A 19,321-nucleotide genomic window follows, 5' to 3' on the forward strand; every position below is an offset into this window, starting at 1 on the left:
CTATTATATCATAGGAGAAATAACCACTATGAGGAGGTAAGACCCTGGCTTCTAATTTTGGCTCTGCTGTGAAACTTGGTGTATCAACTTGGGCAAAGTCCTTGACTTCTTTGAGTCTCAGTTTCTTCTGCTGTAATATAGGGAAACTCTTCAAATCACAGAGAAGGTGTGAAAGTCCAATGTCGTTATGCACTTACAAGCAAGAAACGCATTTTAAATAGCAAAGCACTGCACAAATGTGATTTTTCTCTCAGTAGTAAGAGAGGGTTAGGGAGACGTCTAAGGGTCTCAGTATTAGCGCATCCTGTCTGTGGCCTTCTCCAACCAATGAATGTGATTTTATTTGTTCTGATGGTGAGGATTACTTCCTTTTTCTTTGCTAGGTGGCAAAATTATTTGCTGGATCATAAGAAATATATTTTTGAGTAGCAGGACCTAGTGAATGGTCAATAGCTTTTCACATCCTGAAGACCAACTTCTATTTAAATACCAAACTTCCACATTCAGAAGCAGACACAAAAATCAACAAACTAGACTTGCCTTTATATTATGCCTCTTTCATGTTTCAAAGATCCTTCCCTCCTGACCATATAAGAGGACTCTGGACAAAGCACTTCCTACAGCCCAGTCACACCATCCATTAAATCTACTTAAATTCAAGACAGCTGAGCATGGGAGTGGCCTGCTCCTTCCCATGGCACAAACCCTTTGAGGTTTTCTAAACCTTGATGACCAATCCTATCACCTACCTAAATTTTACACTTTAAGTTTTTCCTTGAGATCTTAAAATCTTGATCTTGGCAAAAATACTGAGCTCTTTCTGGGACAGCACTAGCCCCTAGTTTGGGGTTTCTCCTGAGGAGCAGCCCTTCTCCAAGTCATATACCTAGTACTGCTCAGCCTGTCTCTGCCCAACGCATTCTCAGACAGGAGGGGCTGGCGGGGTTGGTGGGCGGCAGCCGGCAGGGATGGATGGAAATGTTTGCCTTTTGAGGGCTTCTGTCGCAGACCACTGGTGTCCCTGTAGCTTAAGCTGGTACCTGTGACTTCTTCACTTTTCTTCCTTCCTTGCAGGCCCAGAACTGCCTCACTAAGTTATACAAGCTAGATAAGATGCAGTTCCGACAAACCATGAGGGACTATGTGAACAAAGACTCTCTCAATAACGTAGTGGACTTCTTGCATGCTCTGCTAGGATTCTGTATGGAGCCGGTCACCGACAGTAAGTAAACCTGCACCGAGTTCTAGGAGAACTCGCTGGGAGGTAAAGCAGGTAGCATTTCAGAGACACCCTAAATTTCCAGGGGTAGAATGGAGAGGAAAAGATATCTGTGTGTGTGTGCATCGTGTGTGTAACAAAATATGAACACGAGAAGCTTGTACATCATCTTTGACACACGTTAGAGGCTTTCTGAGGACAACTTAGCTCAGCAGATGGGAATTTGGAAAAGCTGCGGCACCCTCACCTGTAGCCCCTCTATCCTTACACTCTACTCATGGCACTCCTCTGTCTCCCGTGACTTTCTGTTGTATGACTGCTGAGGCAAGGATCAAGGAACAAAGAACTATATTCATTAGTTCAACAAATATGAAATGAACCAGGCATAGTGCTTGGTGATTTTTTCACAAAATAAAATAGGAAAGGAAAAAAAAAACACGACAGTAAACATAGTAGTAACATAATTTTGATATACACATATACTGAATTTTAAAAAGAATGGGCAAAGGGGTCTATAGATAGGCTCATAAACTGTAGCTTCATGGCTTTAGGAAAACTCCAGTGTAGAGACCTATATTACAGGGCACAACCAGTGAACACGAATGGCATCCATAATAAATGAACACCTCCAATACCACTTAAATGCAAATGCAGTAATGGAATGAAGGTGATGTATGAAGCCTGATTGAGTAAAATATACATTTTAATTAGAGCCTGGGAAGAAATAACTTCTTAGTATAGGCTGTTATTGTTTATATAGTATATGTGTGATAGTGGTTGATTAATTTATAATGGAGCTATATTTGATGGATTTATTTATTTTTCCTGCTTTCATAATCTTTTTCTTTTTAATTTTTATTGGAGTATAGTTGCTTTACAATGTTGTATTAATTTCCACTGTACAGCAAAGTGAATCAGCTATGTGTATACAGATATCCCCTCTTTTTTGGATTTCTTTCCCAGTTAGGTCACCACAGAGCACTGAGTAGAGTTCCCTGTGCTATACAGTAGGTTCTCATTAGTTATCTATTTTATACATAGTAGTGTGTATATGTCAATCCCAACCCCCCAATTCATGCCACTCCCCCTTTTATTTGTGATGGATTTAGAAACAGTTTTTCTGTTTGTACCCCAGGCTTTATTGTTTGGTTTTCACATTAAAGGAAAATATTGTTCCCTATAGAATCCCTGAAATAATCTATGTTATTGAAATTGTTTTAAGCCAAGCACATAACAAATTTATAAATCAATGAAGTGAGAATCGTAGTTGAGGTACTGCAAGAGAACTTCTTGATTACAAACTTTTTTTTTTCTCTTTTTTAACCTATTTGAGATAGAAACTATAAGAATAGACTAAAACATTTCTTTCTGTAACGTAAAATCGAAAGAGAATCCGCGGCCCATTGACACAGGCAGTGAGAGGTTGGTAATAAGGTCTGTTACTTTCAAGGGATGAATTCCCTCTGGAATTCTTGAGACGTTAAAGTGGCTCACGATGAATCAGCCAGCCAGAGACACACATCCCTATCTGACCAGCCTTGGAGCTGCACACATCCTGCCCCTACAGTCCACAGGTGGCTCGCAAGCTGTGAGGAATACTCTGGCAAGGCCACAGAACGTGTCCATGGAAATGTGAAAAAGTGGCCTAAAATGCCACATAGGGTGATGGCCTCAGTTCACTGGCGTTTCATGTGTGAATGAGTTATAAGGAGGCGGATCCGAGGGAGGTTGTAGATTTTTCCAATGCATGTGGCTATGGAGTCTCTGGACTCCCTAGAAGCTGCTAGAAGCCTTGTGCAGCTCTTAGCCAGACTCAGTCTTTTCTGTTTCCAGTGCTGGCATGAATTCCCCTGCAGGGCCCTGTCCCCCCTCTTCTCCCCCTGCCGGCTCCCCTGGTCAGCCCAACCTCACTCCGCTTCTCACAGACTGAACAGTTTCCAGTGAGAAGCCAGCATTCTTCACCACCAAAAAAGCCAAATCAAATTAAGTCTGTCTCCACTGAGGGACCATTCAGTAAATCATATATTTTTTTACGTGATCACCTATTTAAAAACTACTTAGGTTTAAAAGACTTTCATAGGGTCAACAGTTGATCCTCTTTTTGTTGCTAAGAGTTATCATTTAAAACATTTCTCAAAGTGGTGGAATGTGTCATAGTAAAGACTCTGAAGGAGACTATGAGTTGTTTATCTTTAAGTCCTCATAGAGATGATCAAACCGGGAGTATCCTCAGTCCTCTGTTTCTGTATTTTGTGTAGCCCTTCAGTAACTCCTGGAGTACTTCATTACTTCTTTAAACTATGTAGCTGAATGGAAACACTGCCTTTAATTGGTGCCTTTGCATTCCAGACAAGGCTGGGTTTGGAAATAACTTCACCACGGTGGACAACAAATCCACAGCCCAAAATGTGGAAGGCATCATCGTCAGCGCCATGTTTAAATCCCTCATCACACGCTGCGCTTCAACTACGCATGAATTGCACAGCCCTGAGAATCTGGTGAGAAGCTCACCTCTTCTTCCCACAGGAGTTCTCAGTCTCGTGCCGTGGCCTTGAGAAAGAGAAGTGAAGTCTAAAACTTTTAAAGTTAAAATATCTATTTTCTCAGTGTCACCAGTAACTCTCAGTAGAAACTCAGCAACACATTTCTCCTCCGTTACTTGTTATCCTACCTGCAAAGTGGATTATCTCTTCCATCTCAGAGGTTCTGTGGTAGTTGCTGACATAGTTGCTAGGTACTTAAGAGCCCTTCAGAGAGAAGGTGCTAGAGCCCAGCGTGTTGGCTCATGAAATATTAAAGAAAGTTATACCAAGCTTCTGTTTGAAACCATGCTTACTTTAAAAATTAATGCAAATATGCTGCTGAGGTGGGTTTTGTCTTCTTTTATCGAACACTGTAATCTTTTAGCTACTCTGCAAAAAGACAAAGACTGTTAATTAAACCACTGAAGCCACAGGTACAGAGAGCCAGGCTATAAAAGGTTAGCGTTTAATTGCTACTAAGGAGATTGTGGTTTGGGATAGTAAAATGTGGTTGAAGACTGAGACATCTGATATGACTAGATGAATTCAGGTCTCTCCGAGGAATAAAGAAGCATTTCTCTGTCTTACCGATCCGTTAGATACAATGACTCCTATGCAGAAATCAGCCCATTTACACATATGGACACTATCTGCTAATCTACCTAAATCAAAGAAATGGTCTTAAGCTACTCTAAACCACTGAAACTATGTATTCACTTAACTTGAGATAAACAGAACAAAACCCCAAATGAAAAGGCATTTAATTCTGCTGATTGTTGAAGCCATCCTAGCAAGGTTCTTGGAGTTTGTGAATAACTTGGGTACCATCCATGCCTTCAGTTTGGTCATGGCAAGAAGTAATTTGACAAGTTGATTATAGTATATGCAAGCTCTTATAAGTCTTAACCTACAAACTCGTGTATAGAAGAGATACTATATTTCTTAATTTTCTTTAAATCAACTTAAGTTTGGCTTTGGACCCCCATTCCACCAGAATGGCCGGAAGTTGAACCTCAGTCATTCATGGGTCTCCCCACCTCACAGAGTAGTGCAAAGATCCCCAAGTCTTAGGTAGGACCCAACGCCTGGTGAGGCTCCGTGGGTTTCAATCATCAGTCATGCCTATTAGTTCACGTAGTACTCTCTGCTGCTTGGGGATGGGCTCTCTGGTGAGTTTGGAACCCTTGCTTTCTGGGGCCTTGCCTTCCATGGAGGAGCCACCAAATTGCAGAGTGAGAGCATAGGACCTTGCTGCCCACAGGATCCAAAGGACATTCTATGTTTTCCTTAGTAGTTCTTCCTTCTGCTTTTCTAAACATCATAGGCATAATTGTCCCAGTGGTCTTAGGTTTTGAAACCCAAAAGGGTTATAAGATAAGTGTTTTGTAGGCTTCTGTGTTCTGCTTTGTCATGAACTTTTCCTAAGACAAAGAATATAAGTAACTACCTTTTTTTCTTTTTTTTTTTTTTTTTTGCGGTACGCGGGCCTCTCACTGTCGTGGCCTCTCCCGTTGCGGAGCACTGGCTCCAGACGCGCAGGCTCAGCGGCCATGGCTCACGGGCCCAGCCGCTCCGCGGCACGTGGGATCTTGTGGGATCTTCCCAGACCGGGGCACGAACCCGTGTCCCCTGCATCGGCAGGCGGACTCTCAACCACTGCGCCACCAGGGAAGGCCAGTAACTACCTTCTTAAAGAGAGAAGAGAGTGGGGGAAATGCTGAATGCAAAGCTTAATATCTTTAAAATAAAAGTCCTGCATTAAAAGTTGAATCACTAATATGTTGGTTTTAACAGCCCTGTATCATCTTAAGTCCATAGTCAAGCTCATGTTCAAATGGGCGACAGCATACATATTATTTGTTAAATCTGTGAAGCAAAATGGATCATCCTTGAATATCAGGCTCTGTTGGAAGTATCTAGAGGACTTAGCATATTTTATCACAGTGATGCAGAAAATTTGGAGAAGCTGAACAGAGACTGAAATCTCTAGTCTAGACAAAATTCTGATTGCCTTTGTTTTGCAGGCATCTCTTCAGAAGTCACAATTAAGAGAGAAAATTAAAAGCTTGGGAATCCAGTGGTTAAAAGTGTAAATTGATGTCTTTCTAATGATACAGCCAACTTTCTGAATATGCAGCATGGTAACCATCTTTTTTCATACTAAGGATGATGGGCAAGGTTCTTGGTAATGTTACCATAGGAACAATGGAGGGACAGGATACCGTTGGTTTCACTGTAGTAATATGTTTTCTTCTTATGATGCCAATGCTCATCTAAATCCAGGGAATTACCTTCTACCCCTCTTTCTGTGGACACTATTCAATCACAGCTATCTTTCCCCACACTTTCTTTCTGGCCTCCAAACAGGGGCTGTATTGTGACATCCGTCAGCTGGTCCAGTTTATCAAAGAGGCCCATGGGAATGTCTTCAGGAGAGTGGCCCTCAGTGCTCTGCTTGATAGTGCTGAGAAGTTGGCACCAGGGAAAAAGGTGGAGGAAAATGAACCAGAATCTGAGCCTGGAGGTGGCAAAAGGTTGGACGCTTGAGCTCTCTGAATAGGAGGGTTTGCCTATGTCTGTAGAATATAATCTTCTGTTGTGCTGTCCGTGTGGTTCCTACATGGTGTGTCACTCCAGTACAGGGACGGGGGAACTATAATTTTTTGTACGAGTGATATCACTGGTGGTGGCCCAGCAACAGATTAGAAAAGGAATGAGTTTACTGTCGAATAAATGCTGCCTTTGTATGAACCAGAGCTCAGTTGATCCCAAACTTTCATACCCTTGAACCACACTTCATAGCTCTTAATTACATGGTAAAATGTTATCTGTGTTTTGGTCCCTTCTATAGCTAACTTACATTCTTATCCAGAAAGGAAAAGCAATTACTGATACCGTATCATCCTGTTCAGCAAGTAATATTTTTAACATGGCAAAAGAAAAATTGCTGAGCAATGCCCAGTTATTTTTTCTTCTAATAAATATGAATTTATTGTATGCCTATTATATAAGAATTGCCACTTACAAAGATTAAAAGAAATACCTAATCTTAAAATCCTGCCAGTAGTTAATGGCTCTGTCTGCAATGATGGTGGTATACTTAGGCAATAAGGTAGCTAGGCCATGACTCAAATGGTAGGATATGTTCCATACCGACATAGACTCATGATGGTATAGGGTTTGCAGGGCATTTAAGTTGTCGATAACAAAGTGTTTTGCTTTATGAAGTATATGAAGTATTGGGAGGTGGTGTCCTGCTATGTTGTGATTGGTGGAATGTACCATTTGCACAGGTCAGAGGCAGGAAGCATTGTGGATAAAGGCCAGGTGACCTCTGCACCTGAGGAATGTCGCAGCTTCATGTCCGGTCGCCCCTCACAGACTCCAGAGCAGTAAGTACCGTTGGTTTTGTCTCCCATGGAGTGGATTGAGCACTTCCCACTGGAAGAAATTCTGTTTTCCGAGTTGCTGTTTGTTTGTTTTTCATTTCTGTTGAACTTCTCCTTCTGCCCTTTATTTTTCACTCCCAAAGCCACTAATCTCTACGGGCCCAAATCACAAATAACCAACCTCGTGCTTCCAGGAAGCCTCCCTCACTGCCTTTCCCATTGCCAGTCTCTACCCCACTTCTGCCTTTCATGTACAATCCTACAGATTAATCTTGAAAAATAGCATGTGTATCAGGTGGGCTGGGGATGGCATCCACTTTCTTGCTTAAAATCACTTACGACTGTCAATGTAATCAATGAAGCTTTTCCAAAAATAAGTAAGATAATCTACTCTCCTGTCCAGCGTTAGCTGAAACATCGACTCTTCTCCTTTTCACCTTGGTTCTCTCCTGAGATCCTTTCCAATGCCCTCTGATATCAGTTTATCTCTACTTTTCTTTCTTTTTTTTTTTTTTTTGCGGTACCCGGGCCTCTAACTGCTGTGGCCTCTCCCGCTGCGGAGCACAGGCTCCAGACCCGCAGGCTCAGCGGCCATGGCTCACGGGCCCAGCCGCTCCACGGCATGTGGAATCTTCCCGGACTGGGGCACGAACCCACGTCCCCTGCATCGGCAGGCGGACTCTCAACCACTGCGCCACCAGGGAAGCCCTCTACTTTTCATAATAACAAAATCAAAAGCATCATGAAAATAGTGCCCTCAGAAAATGTGAGGATTACTGTAGACACCAAATATACAGTCTAGTTCTGTGCAAGGCTCACCTGTATTCATTCTTCTTTTGAGACCTATTTACCCACAAGCGGTGTGATCAATATTTAAAATATCATCATACCATTCTACTTCCCTAAACCCTGATTTAGTATTAAATGATTATCCTTTCAGAAATTCTGCAGGATAGTCCAGATTTTATAATATGCCCTCTCTATAGTCAAGGAAATCACCGTCATGAAATAGGACCTTGGTAATCCACAACAAACAAACAAAACCTTTAAGGAACAAAAAGCCTGCAGTTTTTGTAGGCCTTCAGACTCTTAGAAACTGCCCCTAAAATGGGTGGAGAAAAGTAAGGAGAAGGTAAATCAACCCCATGGGTGCAGGGACCTCATGAGTTTTTACTTACCATTACAGACCCAATGCCTAGACGGGGCTTGGCCCACCGTAGGCACTTAATTTTAAGAATGAATGAATGACAGTCAATGAAACAATAGACTTGCCAATTACCACGTAGCCTTTGTCTCCTTTAATTTCCATTCTCAAAACCGAGGTTTAGTTTTTCCTTTCAGGACATCTTTAAGGACATAGTAAAAATCCAAACATAAGCTCTAAGGGAAAAAAAATTAATGTGAAAGGCAAAGGTCTGTCTGTAGCTGAATAGCCAACCACAAGACTAGTTAAAAGTCCTTACATACAGACTCTGTCCAAAAAAGGAGAGCGGACTTTTCCCAAAATAACACTAATAACTATTAAGCTAATCTGAATAATAAGAATGATTTAATAGGTAAACTAGATTTAAACATAAAACTGTCTACCTTGCTAGGTGATTTAGTTTTCTGGATTGCAAAAGATTCTTTCTCTGTAGTGTTCTGTGAACACCACCTGATTTCTCAGCATTTAGCACATGTCTGTTCTTTCCCTTGAATGAAGATACATGTATTAATATGCCTCTACATAAAAATTTCCACTTGGAGGGATGTCATAGAATGTCAAACATGGGACTTTTCCCTGGTCCAAGTGGGCCCAGGGGATGAGCACACCACATGTCCTCTGTTTAGCACTGGAGAAAGGTGGGTGGGTGATTATGGCTTCTCTGCCAGAAGACAGAGAACTTTCTCTTCCCCCTACCCCCCTCATACCCCTTTGCTTGCTATCCCCCTACCCCTCTTCCCCCCACCCCCCTCATACCCTTTGCTTCTCCTTTTTCCCTTTTAAATAAAAATCACGTTAACTGAGTAATATTAAAAGCAGTTTTATATGCCCACATCTCTGAAACTCATGATTGATACACACGCATTGGACAACGCTGATGCGGCATTTTATCTTAAAGCTGATCAATTATAGTCTCCCTGGATATTTCCCCACTCAGGCCACGTAGTCATATACTCATCACTGTGTTGCACATTTCCCAAAGGTAAGAAATGCTTCAAACACTGTGATTGTTTGATAAAAATAACAAGGAAGTCAAATTCTAAAACACTGATTTAAATTCACACCATATTTGATAAACAGAATGTCCTGAATTAAAATAATAATTAGAGGTATTTAGTACTCTAATGAGATTTTGAGATAAAAAATCTGCATCCCCGTGTAAATATCCCAAGAAAATGACTGCTTTACACAGTACTGTCAGATTTTAGGTAGATCCCAGATTTAACCCCAAAGCTTATAAACAGACCATTACCCAAACCCCCCCGCCAAAAAAAATTTCATCACATGTTACTAGAGTATTCTCCATAACCTTTTCTTTCCAAATTACTAAAGTATAATAATACGTGTTCTTCAAGTTGCCAAATGTGGAAAACACAGAAAAGCATAGAGAAAAAAATGTTTAAATACCCTCAATTAGAAATAACCACAGTAAACTTTTGGTGTATTATGTTGGGTACATGTTTGAGCATGTGTACACACGAGCTTACACAAAGACACATACACGTGTACTTTTTTTATTAACCTGGTGATATCCTGCTTAATCCATTTTATCAGTGCCTTTTAACTTTGCAATATATCATCAACATTCCCCATATCACTAGTCTTCTGAAAATAGGATTTTAATGACTACAGAGGATGCCATCATATGGAAGTCGCATAATTTATTCAGCTGTTTCCCTAGAGGTAAACATTTAGATTATTTCCAATTTTTAACATTGACCCAGAAGCCTCAGTGAGCATTTGACCTTCTTAGTATCTACATCTTAGATACTAAGTAGATACTTAGTATCTACATCTTGGTATATTGTCCCATCATTTCCTTGGGATAGCTTCCTGGAAATTGAAGTTCTTTGTCATGGGTGTAGACATAGCCTTTGGATAGCATCTTACAAAATTACCCTCTAGAAAAGTTGACTCATTCTCTCATCATGGCAGTATGATAGTATCATTGCTTTCTTCCCCTCCCAGCCCACCCCACCTTAATCTTTGCCTATTTAATGAGTGAAAATAGGGATCTCATTTCAACTGGCCTTTTTTTAAAATTCCTAGTGAGATTAAACTCTGCATACCATTGGCCACTTGTCTTTTTCCTCTTGTGGAATGCCCTAGTGAAAAATCCCTTTGGAGATGTTCCCATTTGTCTTATTGAGTCAGGCTAATTTTTTGTTTTACTTTTTTTTTTTTTTTTTTTTTTTTTTTGCGGTACGCGGGCCTCTCACTGTTGTGGCCTCTCCCGTTGCGGAGCACAGGCTCCGGACGCGCAGGCTCAGTGTCCATGGTTCACGGGCCCAGCTGCTTTGCGGTATGTGGGATCTTCCCGGACCGGGGCACGAACCCATGTCCCCTGCATCAGCAGGCGGACTCCCAACCACTGCGCCACCAGGGAAGCCCTTTTTTACTTTTAAACCTTAAGTTTCTTTGACTTAAGAAAGCTAAATAATCAGGCACTATGAAAATTACTTACTGAAAAATTGTGGGATGATGCATCCCCTGGGTGTGCTGATTGCATTTTACTTATTCATTCGTTCAAGTATTTTTGTGAGTTTATTTAGGGCCAAGAATTATACTGTCCTGGGGTAGGGGTGGGGAATAAGATACGGTACTGCACACACCCAGGGAACTTAAAAATATAAAAAGTTAAATATTTACTGACACTGTAAGTGCTTCAGCTTTTATGACTCACACTCACAGACGATTACCTGCAGTAATATTTAGTCTTATATCATGGCTGAAAAAAATGATTTCCTCAACTTGACAGCTGAGACATGGCTATTATCAAGAAGAGCTCAGAGAGTCAAGCTTGGTCTCCTTCCTTCCACTCCCACTCTGCCTCTTCCTAAATCCCAGCCCATCAAAGATCATCCTGCACGATTTGCCACAGTGTCATTGGCAGGAGGTTGAAAGAAATGTAAGAGAATTTCACATGTGTTCAGACGTTTAACCCTCTCCTCTGCTTGCTTTCAGCGATGAACAAATGCAAGGGGGCAACATGGGGCGGAAAGATTTCTGGCGCAAGATGTTCAAATCCCAGAGTGCGGCGAGTGACACCAGCAGCCAGTCGGAGCAGGACACTTCAGAATGCACCACTGCTCACTCGGGGACCACCTCTGACCGGCGCACCCGCTCTCGGTCACGTAGAATTTCCCTCCGAAAGAAGCTTAAACTCCCCATAGGTAAAAGTATGTCTGTATTTATCTTACGGATTCTCTTATTCCCTGCCATGTCCTCAAACCAACTCACAATCAAAACAGAGCAACTTGTGGGAAGGTCGAGAAAGGGAAAGCTTTCAAGTCACAAAGCCTAGGCTGACTCCTTCATTTACTCATTCATTCATTCATTTTTTTCAGCAGATATTTCTCAAACCTTTCCTATGAGCTTCTATGGTGTGCAAACACTGTGCTAGGATTCAGGGATTAAATGGTGAGCAGAATTTCACAATGCCTGACTTTGCTGAATTTACAATCTATTAGGGGTGACAGTCACTAAAGCAGATAATCATACAACTAAATAGAGTTGCAAACTACGAATTTTTTTTTTTGGTTGCATTGGGTCTTCGTTGCAGTGCTCAGGCTTCTCACTGCGGTGGCTTCTCCTGTTGTGGAGCATGGGCTCTAGGCGCATGGGCTTCAGTAGTTGCAGCATGCGGGCTCAGTAGTTGTGGCACCGGGCCCTACAGCACAGGCTTAGTGGTTGCGGCGCATGGGCTTAGTTGCTCTGCGGCATGTGGGATCTTCCTAGGCCAGGGATCGAACCTGTGTCCCCTGCACTGGCAGACGATTCTTTAACCACTGTGCCACCAGGGAAGTCCCCAAACTATCAATTTTATGAGGGAAGTATATGTAGTGCCCTAAAAGCATGCAAGGATGAGACCTAACCTAAATGAGGGGGAGGAGAGGCAGGAATCAGGGAAGGCTTCCTGAAGGAAGAGATATTAAGACCTGCAGGGTACTTGGGAGAAGGAGGAAGGAGAGCATTCCAGGTGGTAGCAGTACAATGTGCAAAGGTATTAGGAGGGAGGGACATGGAAGAACTGAGACAAGAGTGGCTGCATGACTATGGTGAAGCCATAGGGACCAGAGCGTGTGGGCCTTGCAGGTCAGGTTGTCTCTTCATCCTACAGCCCTACAGAGCCGAGGTGGGATGTTGAACAGGGGGATAACATGAGCAGGTAAACTTTTTTTCTAAAAGATCACTGCATGGAAAACACATTGGAGGGAGCATGAGTGGATATGGGGGACCAGATAGAAAGCTGCCCTTGTGCTCCAGGTATAAGTAATGGTAGGTTGGACTGGGTGGTGGCCGTGTAGATGGAGAGAAGTAGATATATTTGAAAGATACTTAGGAGGTAAAACCAACAGGACTTAACGGAAGATGTGAAAGTTGTCAAAGAGAACTGTATGGATTACGGTTTTAATCATGCAAGAGGCCTGGGTTCTTTTTGTTCTGATTTAGTCATGTAATTTTATAGTCCAACACTGAATGTTTTTATTCAAAGCATGTACATTTCGAAGACAATTTGTTTTCACTTTTATTTACATCAAGTCATGTAACTTTCATTGCTTGTTGGGCACATGCCAACTTTTTTGTTTAATCCATTTGGGAGAAAATGCTATAATGGTCTAAATTTTTTTGAATTATTAACTAGGAAACTGGCTGAAACGATCCTCCCTCTCAGGCCTGGCAGATGGTGTGGAGGACCTCCTGGACATCAGCTCTGTGGACCGCCTCTCTTTCATCAGGCAAAGCTCCAAGGTAAACAAACAGGACATTACTTACGTAAGAGAATGTTGGAGTCACTGATAGAAAAATGTCAGGGCTGGGAACTGCTAAACACCTGGAGGGGCCAAATAAGGAGGAGCTGAAGAAATTCTCTTCAAGGTAGGTAAGTTTTGGAAACTTAAGTGAACTATGGAAACTAAGATGTCTTAGTATGAGGCAATCATAGAAAGGAAAAAAGTGACAAAAAACTATGAATAAAATTGTAATGCAGATATAGAGAGGTATATAGGTATTAATTCCCAGCTACTTTTTTTCTTTGTTTTTTTTGTTTTGTTTTTTTGGCGGTACGCGGGCCTCTCACTGCTGTGGCCTCTCCCGTTGCGGAGCACAGGCTCCGGACGCGCAGGCTCTGCGGCCATGGCTCACGGGCCCAGCCGCTCCGCAGCATGTGGGATCTTCCCGGACCAGGGCACGAACCCGCGTCCCCTGCATTGGCAGGCGGACTCTCAACCACTGCGCCACCAGGGAAGCCCCCAGCTACTTTTAATACATGTATGAAATCCTAACATCTCAAGCTCCTATCCAAGGACACATAATTGTATAGTGATTTCTTTTACACACACACACACACACACACACACACACACACACACACACACACACACACACCCCATATATTTTCCTTCCCTACTTTTCCTACCATCTGAACCTTTCTCCCCTTTGAAAAGGATTAAGAAGCTCAGGATGATTTTTCCCACTAAGTGCTTCTTCTGTTAAGCGTTGGAGTAGCATGCAGTTTGGAAAAGGTCGTGATTCTTAGTGAAATCCATCTCTGATAAGAGTCTTCCCTGTGGCTGATTCATGGCCTGGTTGCTGTAATTTTCAGCATGTAATAGGAGTTACATTTCTTTATATACAAATTATTTGCTTATACTCTTTCTTCTTTGAATCTCACTAAAACCAGTTTTCTTCTATCTCTTTTTAAAGTAATATTTTGGAGTTATAAAAAGATTATAGCAACCTTATAAGACATTTAGAAGATATATTTATAATTCCTCCTTCATATTCTTTTTACTAAAATTTGGCCAAGTATTTGAGGGTCTGTGAGGTCCATAGCTTCCTTGCTTTGCTGTAAACAAACACATTTTAAGTGTTAGGAAAAAAACATGTTATTGCACTTTAGTTATAGTACACATTATAAATTCATTTATACTGGTTCTTTCATAGAGATTTGAAATCTTCTATTTGGCTATCTTTTACTTTCATCTGATTCTCAGTTGTGGTGTTGTTTGTAAAGGATGAATATGACTTGTTCATAAATTTGAGTTTGGACTTTATCAGAATTAAACTCTAAGAATATCTCAATTGCTCACTAAATTATTTTCATAGTGCCTGATTATTTTACTTTCAATCTATGACCAAGGCTCTCAAATTATAGTTATAAGTGATGTCTTTTTTGGCACATGGGAATAAACTATACAGACTAGCTAACCAGATGTGGAAGCCAAAAGAAATGAAGTGACCTTTATATTCTAAACAACTTATTTTTCAAGGTAAAGGTTAGTATAAACACAAAGAATTTCCTCTGAATTGAGTTATCTGACTACCGTCCTTTTTTTTCTCAGGTCAAATTCACCAGTGCTGTAAAGCTTTCTGAAGGTGGACCAGGGAGTGGAATGGAAAACGGGAGAGACGAAGAGGAGAATTTCTTCAAGCGTCTTGGTAAGTGTCACTTGGCCTAAGAATTACATGCAACTTTCATTACACAGAACAAACATTTGATTAGATAAAATGATCTACTTTCTATTTCCTTTGATTTCTTATTCATTTCTTTCTCATATGTGTTTTGTTTGTACTACTATTTATAGCTTCTCTATTTATTATCAATTTGGTGCAACATTTATGGAAGTCCTACCATGTTCCTCATTCCCTAGTGGGCCCTGGGTGTGCAAAGAATAAGACACAGACTTTTCTTCTGCTGTTCTGTCCCTTATTAAAATCTGAGAGTTCTAAAAAAAACTCCAGGTATCCTTTTATCCACCCACCTGTCTACTTAGGAATTCTGCACATTATATCCCAGACGGGTGGCCGGCCACCCTCTGAACACTTCCACCGAGGGCAAGTTTATTACTTTACAAAGCAACCTCTTCCAGAGCTAGACAGCTTTCATTGTGAGAAAGTCTTTCCTTATGTGCTGAAAATATACTTATCCATAAATTTGACTCACTAGTCCTAGTCATGATATCTGTAGCCACACACACACGCACACTCATACCCACATAATGCCAGTTTCACCTATTATCTATTTCATGTTCTCTCTTTTGATCTCACTTCTGCTCATTAAATATTGTTGATTCCTTTTGTTTTCCTTACATAGAAGAGTCTCTAGATCCATCACCAACCTGATTTCATTTTACTATATATTCTAATTAGATGATGTGCTTTACAGAATATGGTGCTTCAGATGGAATGCAATGCACTATATTTGACTTTAATCAGTGTAATAGATAGTGTAACTGTTAAGCTCCCAGGGATACAGCCAGTGGATGAACACAATTTAAGACTGCATTATCTGTGTTCACATCACAGAGTTGGTTTGTATTGAATTTTGGATTAACTTTTGCCACCTGTCCTTCTCATGAACAAATATCATGCATTACTTTGTTGTAGCCCTTATTCATTCTTCATCTCAAAATAAATAAAATGTATTGTTTCATTAACTTGGGGGGTAGTTAAGTCACTTGTCCAGGAATTCTGAATCTTTTCTTCTCTACAGTTGTGCTATAAAAATCCATCATGAGAGACATATACATTTCCCTGTTTTCATCCAAGTTGTTGATATTCTCACAAAGCAGGACAAATACAAAGAAATAGCTCCTAGAGCACATGTAGTTGACTTTTATTGATTAACAATTTGTGGGTACAGTTTTTCAGCCAACCATACATTTAATTTACTAGTGATCAGCAAGCACTTTCCTACTTCATGCAAAAAACATCATTAGACTTTACTAAAACATTATCTCACTGATATCTTTATAACTCTGTCGAAAGGAGGAATGTAACAGTTCAACACGCTGTCTTCTTCAGTAAACTACAGTGGTGTCTATGATTACTTCTGTGTTGTTGTTTATTTTAGTGTTCCTGCCTATCCAATTCTCTCTTACAGAATTTGGCTAGGACACACATCAGGCTTATGAGTCTATGGTTTCAAGAATCTTCCTAATAATTGGGATCTTTGTCATTTTCAATCCTCTTGTACTCTTTCCACTCATGATATTTTAGAGATATATCTAGTGTTCAGAACTGTCGGTTCTGAAACCGTTTTGTGGTGGTTCTTTGAGAATGAAGTGTGGAACTAAAGTACGTTCTCTAGGTATGTGCTGTGTTAGCTGGATGTCATTTGACTAGTACTGTGATCGCATCTCCAGGTCATTTCTGTGCACTGGAGTGTAATTTGATGGAACTGAGGCTTAAACTCAGAAACTAGGGTCTTTCACATTTGGTGCCTTTTTAATGAAGCTTTTCTGTACTTTCCCATCTGTGAATTTTTCTCCTTAGTAGAAAGGATGAAAGCATAATTGAGTTGTTTACCCTCCTTTGATTTCCTTACACTCCCTTCTTCAAGTAATAGGTCAATATTTTTACTCTTACTCTTGTTCCAAATATGTTATCGTTATTGTTTCATAACATTCTGGATTTTGAGTTTTCCTCATCCACTGTTCTTACAGATTTCAACTATTGTTTCACATAGTTTTTATATTCCATTCACAAATAGAAAAGACCTGATACAGAATATTCATACAGCCTGAGTCTAGGATGAGTTTGTGTCAACAATACCTGTAATACAGACAGTCTCTTCCTGTGTGTTTAGAAGACAAAACGATAAAATCTGGGACTGATTTTGGAATATTTTATGTGCTTTGGACTGGCAAAAGAAGATGGCTTGTACATCATCATTCTTTGTCCACGATCTCTGGCTTGTTAAAAATTATAAAAGGTATTCTGTGAGTTAACTCTTTCAGAATCTCTTGCAAAAGACAGGTATCTCCAGCTATTCTAAAAAACCAAAAGAACATTATCTGCTAATCTAAGAATATTGTATTTTGCAACAACTACCATACTTGGCCTTGTGAACATCTTTCTAACTTTGGGCCTGCTTTTGCTTCTTTCTTTCTTTCTTTTTTACTTTGCAATCTGTGAATAAATCCCCATCCATCCATTATAGATGCATTGTCTTTTTTCCTTCTCATTTAAATTATTTTCATTTAATTGCATATTTTCTGTTTCTTTCTTTAAAGTTGTTAAAGAAAGCAAATATGAAACATTCTTACCCTCAATTTCAATGTAGCACCTGAACTTCACTGAGCTAAGATAAAATACAATAGGCGATAGAATTTTTTCAATCTAAAAATTTATTCAACAAATGAAAAACACATCTGCTGAACATTTAACAGAACTGAAATTACATTCACAGACCAGCTATCTTTTTCTTCTATATTTTTCTATTCACTAAGAATATTTTATTTTAGAAATCATGATGTCTCTATGTGAGGGAAGATATTTCATTAAAGCAATGGGTTTTTTTTTTTTCAGCTGATCAGCAAAACTTACTGAATATCTTCTTTGTGCTCAGCTCTGCCATAAACTGTATGGAAAATGCTGCTTAAAGAAATACTAGATTTTGAAATGCTCCTTTGGGATTTAACAGCTTTTTAAAAATGCATTCTATGTAAATCATACCTCAGTAAATTTAATGTTAAAAAATAGTAAATAAATGCAACTAAAACGTACTGAGACTAAAAAATTAATCATGGCCAAGGAAGCCAAGAGGCATCTTTACATTCTAGCAAGTTTATATAAAAGATTGATATAGAAGAGGTACCTTTTATAGGCAAATTACTTTTCAACATTTCTTTCAGTATTACAATACGGAATGTCAGCAGGGTACAACTTGACAATCAGTTTGTAACATGTACAGTGTTGATTTATTTATTACAGTAGTTTTCCTGACATAATCACTACCTTCAGCAGTATGTAAAGGTCTGAACTCTTTCAACATAAACATTCAGGTATTCTAGAGACACAGTGTGGCAGAGTGGTAAGAGTACAGGCTGGTTGTCACTAGGTTTGGATTTGAATTCTGACTTTATCACTTTCTGTTGCATGAACTTAGACTAGGCTACTTAACCTGTCCCTTTTCTCTTTATCTTTCTGTCTCTATTCTCTCTCATTCTCTCTCTCTCTCTTTAATTATCTTTAAAGATCTATCTTACATGACTGTTACAAAAAATTTTTTTAAATAAATTATAAAATATTTCATATAGTACTTGGCACATACTAAGTGCTCAAAAAGTTAGTAACTATATTGTTATCTATTAATGCTTTAGAGATAAAATGGAAAATTTCCATTGTAAATAGCTTTTACTTACAGCGTGATCCTTATGTCCTGGGCTCGTAGGAGTCTGCTGATCTTCTTACCTGTAATAAGTGTACATCATTCTGTGAATGATTCTTCACAGAATAGGTTCTTGCTGACAAAGATTGTTTTGATCACTTATCTCTTAATTATTTATACTCTTTAACTGCATTGTTTCTGAAGTTCTTCCAATCAAAATGACACTTTCTTTAGTAATATTGAATACATTTCTTTTAGAATTAATTAGCTTGTCAAAAATATAGGAAGAAACGGTGGGATACTTATTCTTAATGCTTCCTTTAATAAAATGATGACAACTGTTTTTAATAAATTGGTTAAATAAGAATATTTTTTTTACCATCCATTGTGCCTTATATATTAGTTCTAGTACAAATTTTAGAGTTATCACTTAATGTATCTTAAATCTTAATTATAGTATGAAATAATAAAACAACTGGATTCACTAAAAAGAAAAATATTACTTGGGATCTATCTTAAATTCAAGGTTTAAGTTTAGGTACTGTTAAGGTTATAATTTTTTTTAATGAATGAGATTTCCTGTGATATGTGTATCTATCAAAGGGCTATATATAAATGATTAATAAAGTGATATATAGATAGGAAAAATAACAGGAGTTACCTGTTCTGATAGCTTTGGTAATGTCCAGTGAGTAAATAGAGTAGTATTTTGAAAGGCAGCTGTCTGGAAACAGCATTGTCCAAGAAACGTTTGTTCCTTATTTGTAGTTTCTAGCTTTACCTTCTGTATACCATTTGAAATTCTGTCTTCTGAATTTTTTCCACCTTTAGATTCTTCTTGTGCTACTTCCTTTTGCATTTAATACAAAATAT

The 19,321-nt window shown here is 39.6% G+C and overlaps 1 protein-coding gene across 5 annotated transcripts in view; it reads left to right on the top strand.

The window, feature by feature from the left end:
- The window catches only part of UNC80 (unc-80 homolog, NALCN channel complex subunit), a gene marked incomplete at both ends in the record, with an annotated part of 242,147 nt that overhangs the window by 55,543 nt on the left and 167,283 nt on the right, over positions 1 to 19,321 (top strand). For 3 of the 5 annotated variants that reach the window (XM_082840708.1, XM_082840711.1, XM_082840712.1), the window contains 7 exons: positions 1,075 to 1,222; positions 3,569 to 3,717; positions 6,109 to 6,275; positions 7,035 to 7,133; positions 11,299 to 11,513; positions 12,980 to 13,086; positions 14,679 to 14,775. In XM_082840708.1, coding sequence (XP_082696834.1) covers positions 1,075 to 1,222; positions 3,569 to 3,717; positions 6,109 to 6,275; positions 7,035 to 7,133; positions 11,299 to 11,513; positions 12,980 to 13,086; positions 14,679 to 14,775 — 982 coding nt within the window. The remainder of the gene's footprint in view (positions 1 to 1,074; positions 1,223 to 3,568; positions 3,718 to 6,108; positions 6,276 to 7,034; positions 7,134 to 11,298; positions 11,514 to 12,979; positions 13,087 to 14,678; positions 14,776 to 19,321) is intronic. The other 2 variants (XM_082840709.1, XM_082840710.1) reach the window with 1 other exon arrangement.

The sequence above is a fragment of the Leucopleurus acutus genome (assembly GCF_964270905.1).
Source record: "Leucopleurus acutus genome assembly, chromosome: 6".
Lineage (NCBI taxonomy): Eukaryota > Metazoa > Chordata > Mammalia > Artiodactyla > Delphinidae > Leucopleurus > Leucopleurus acutus.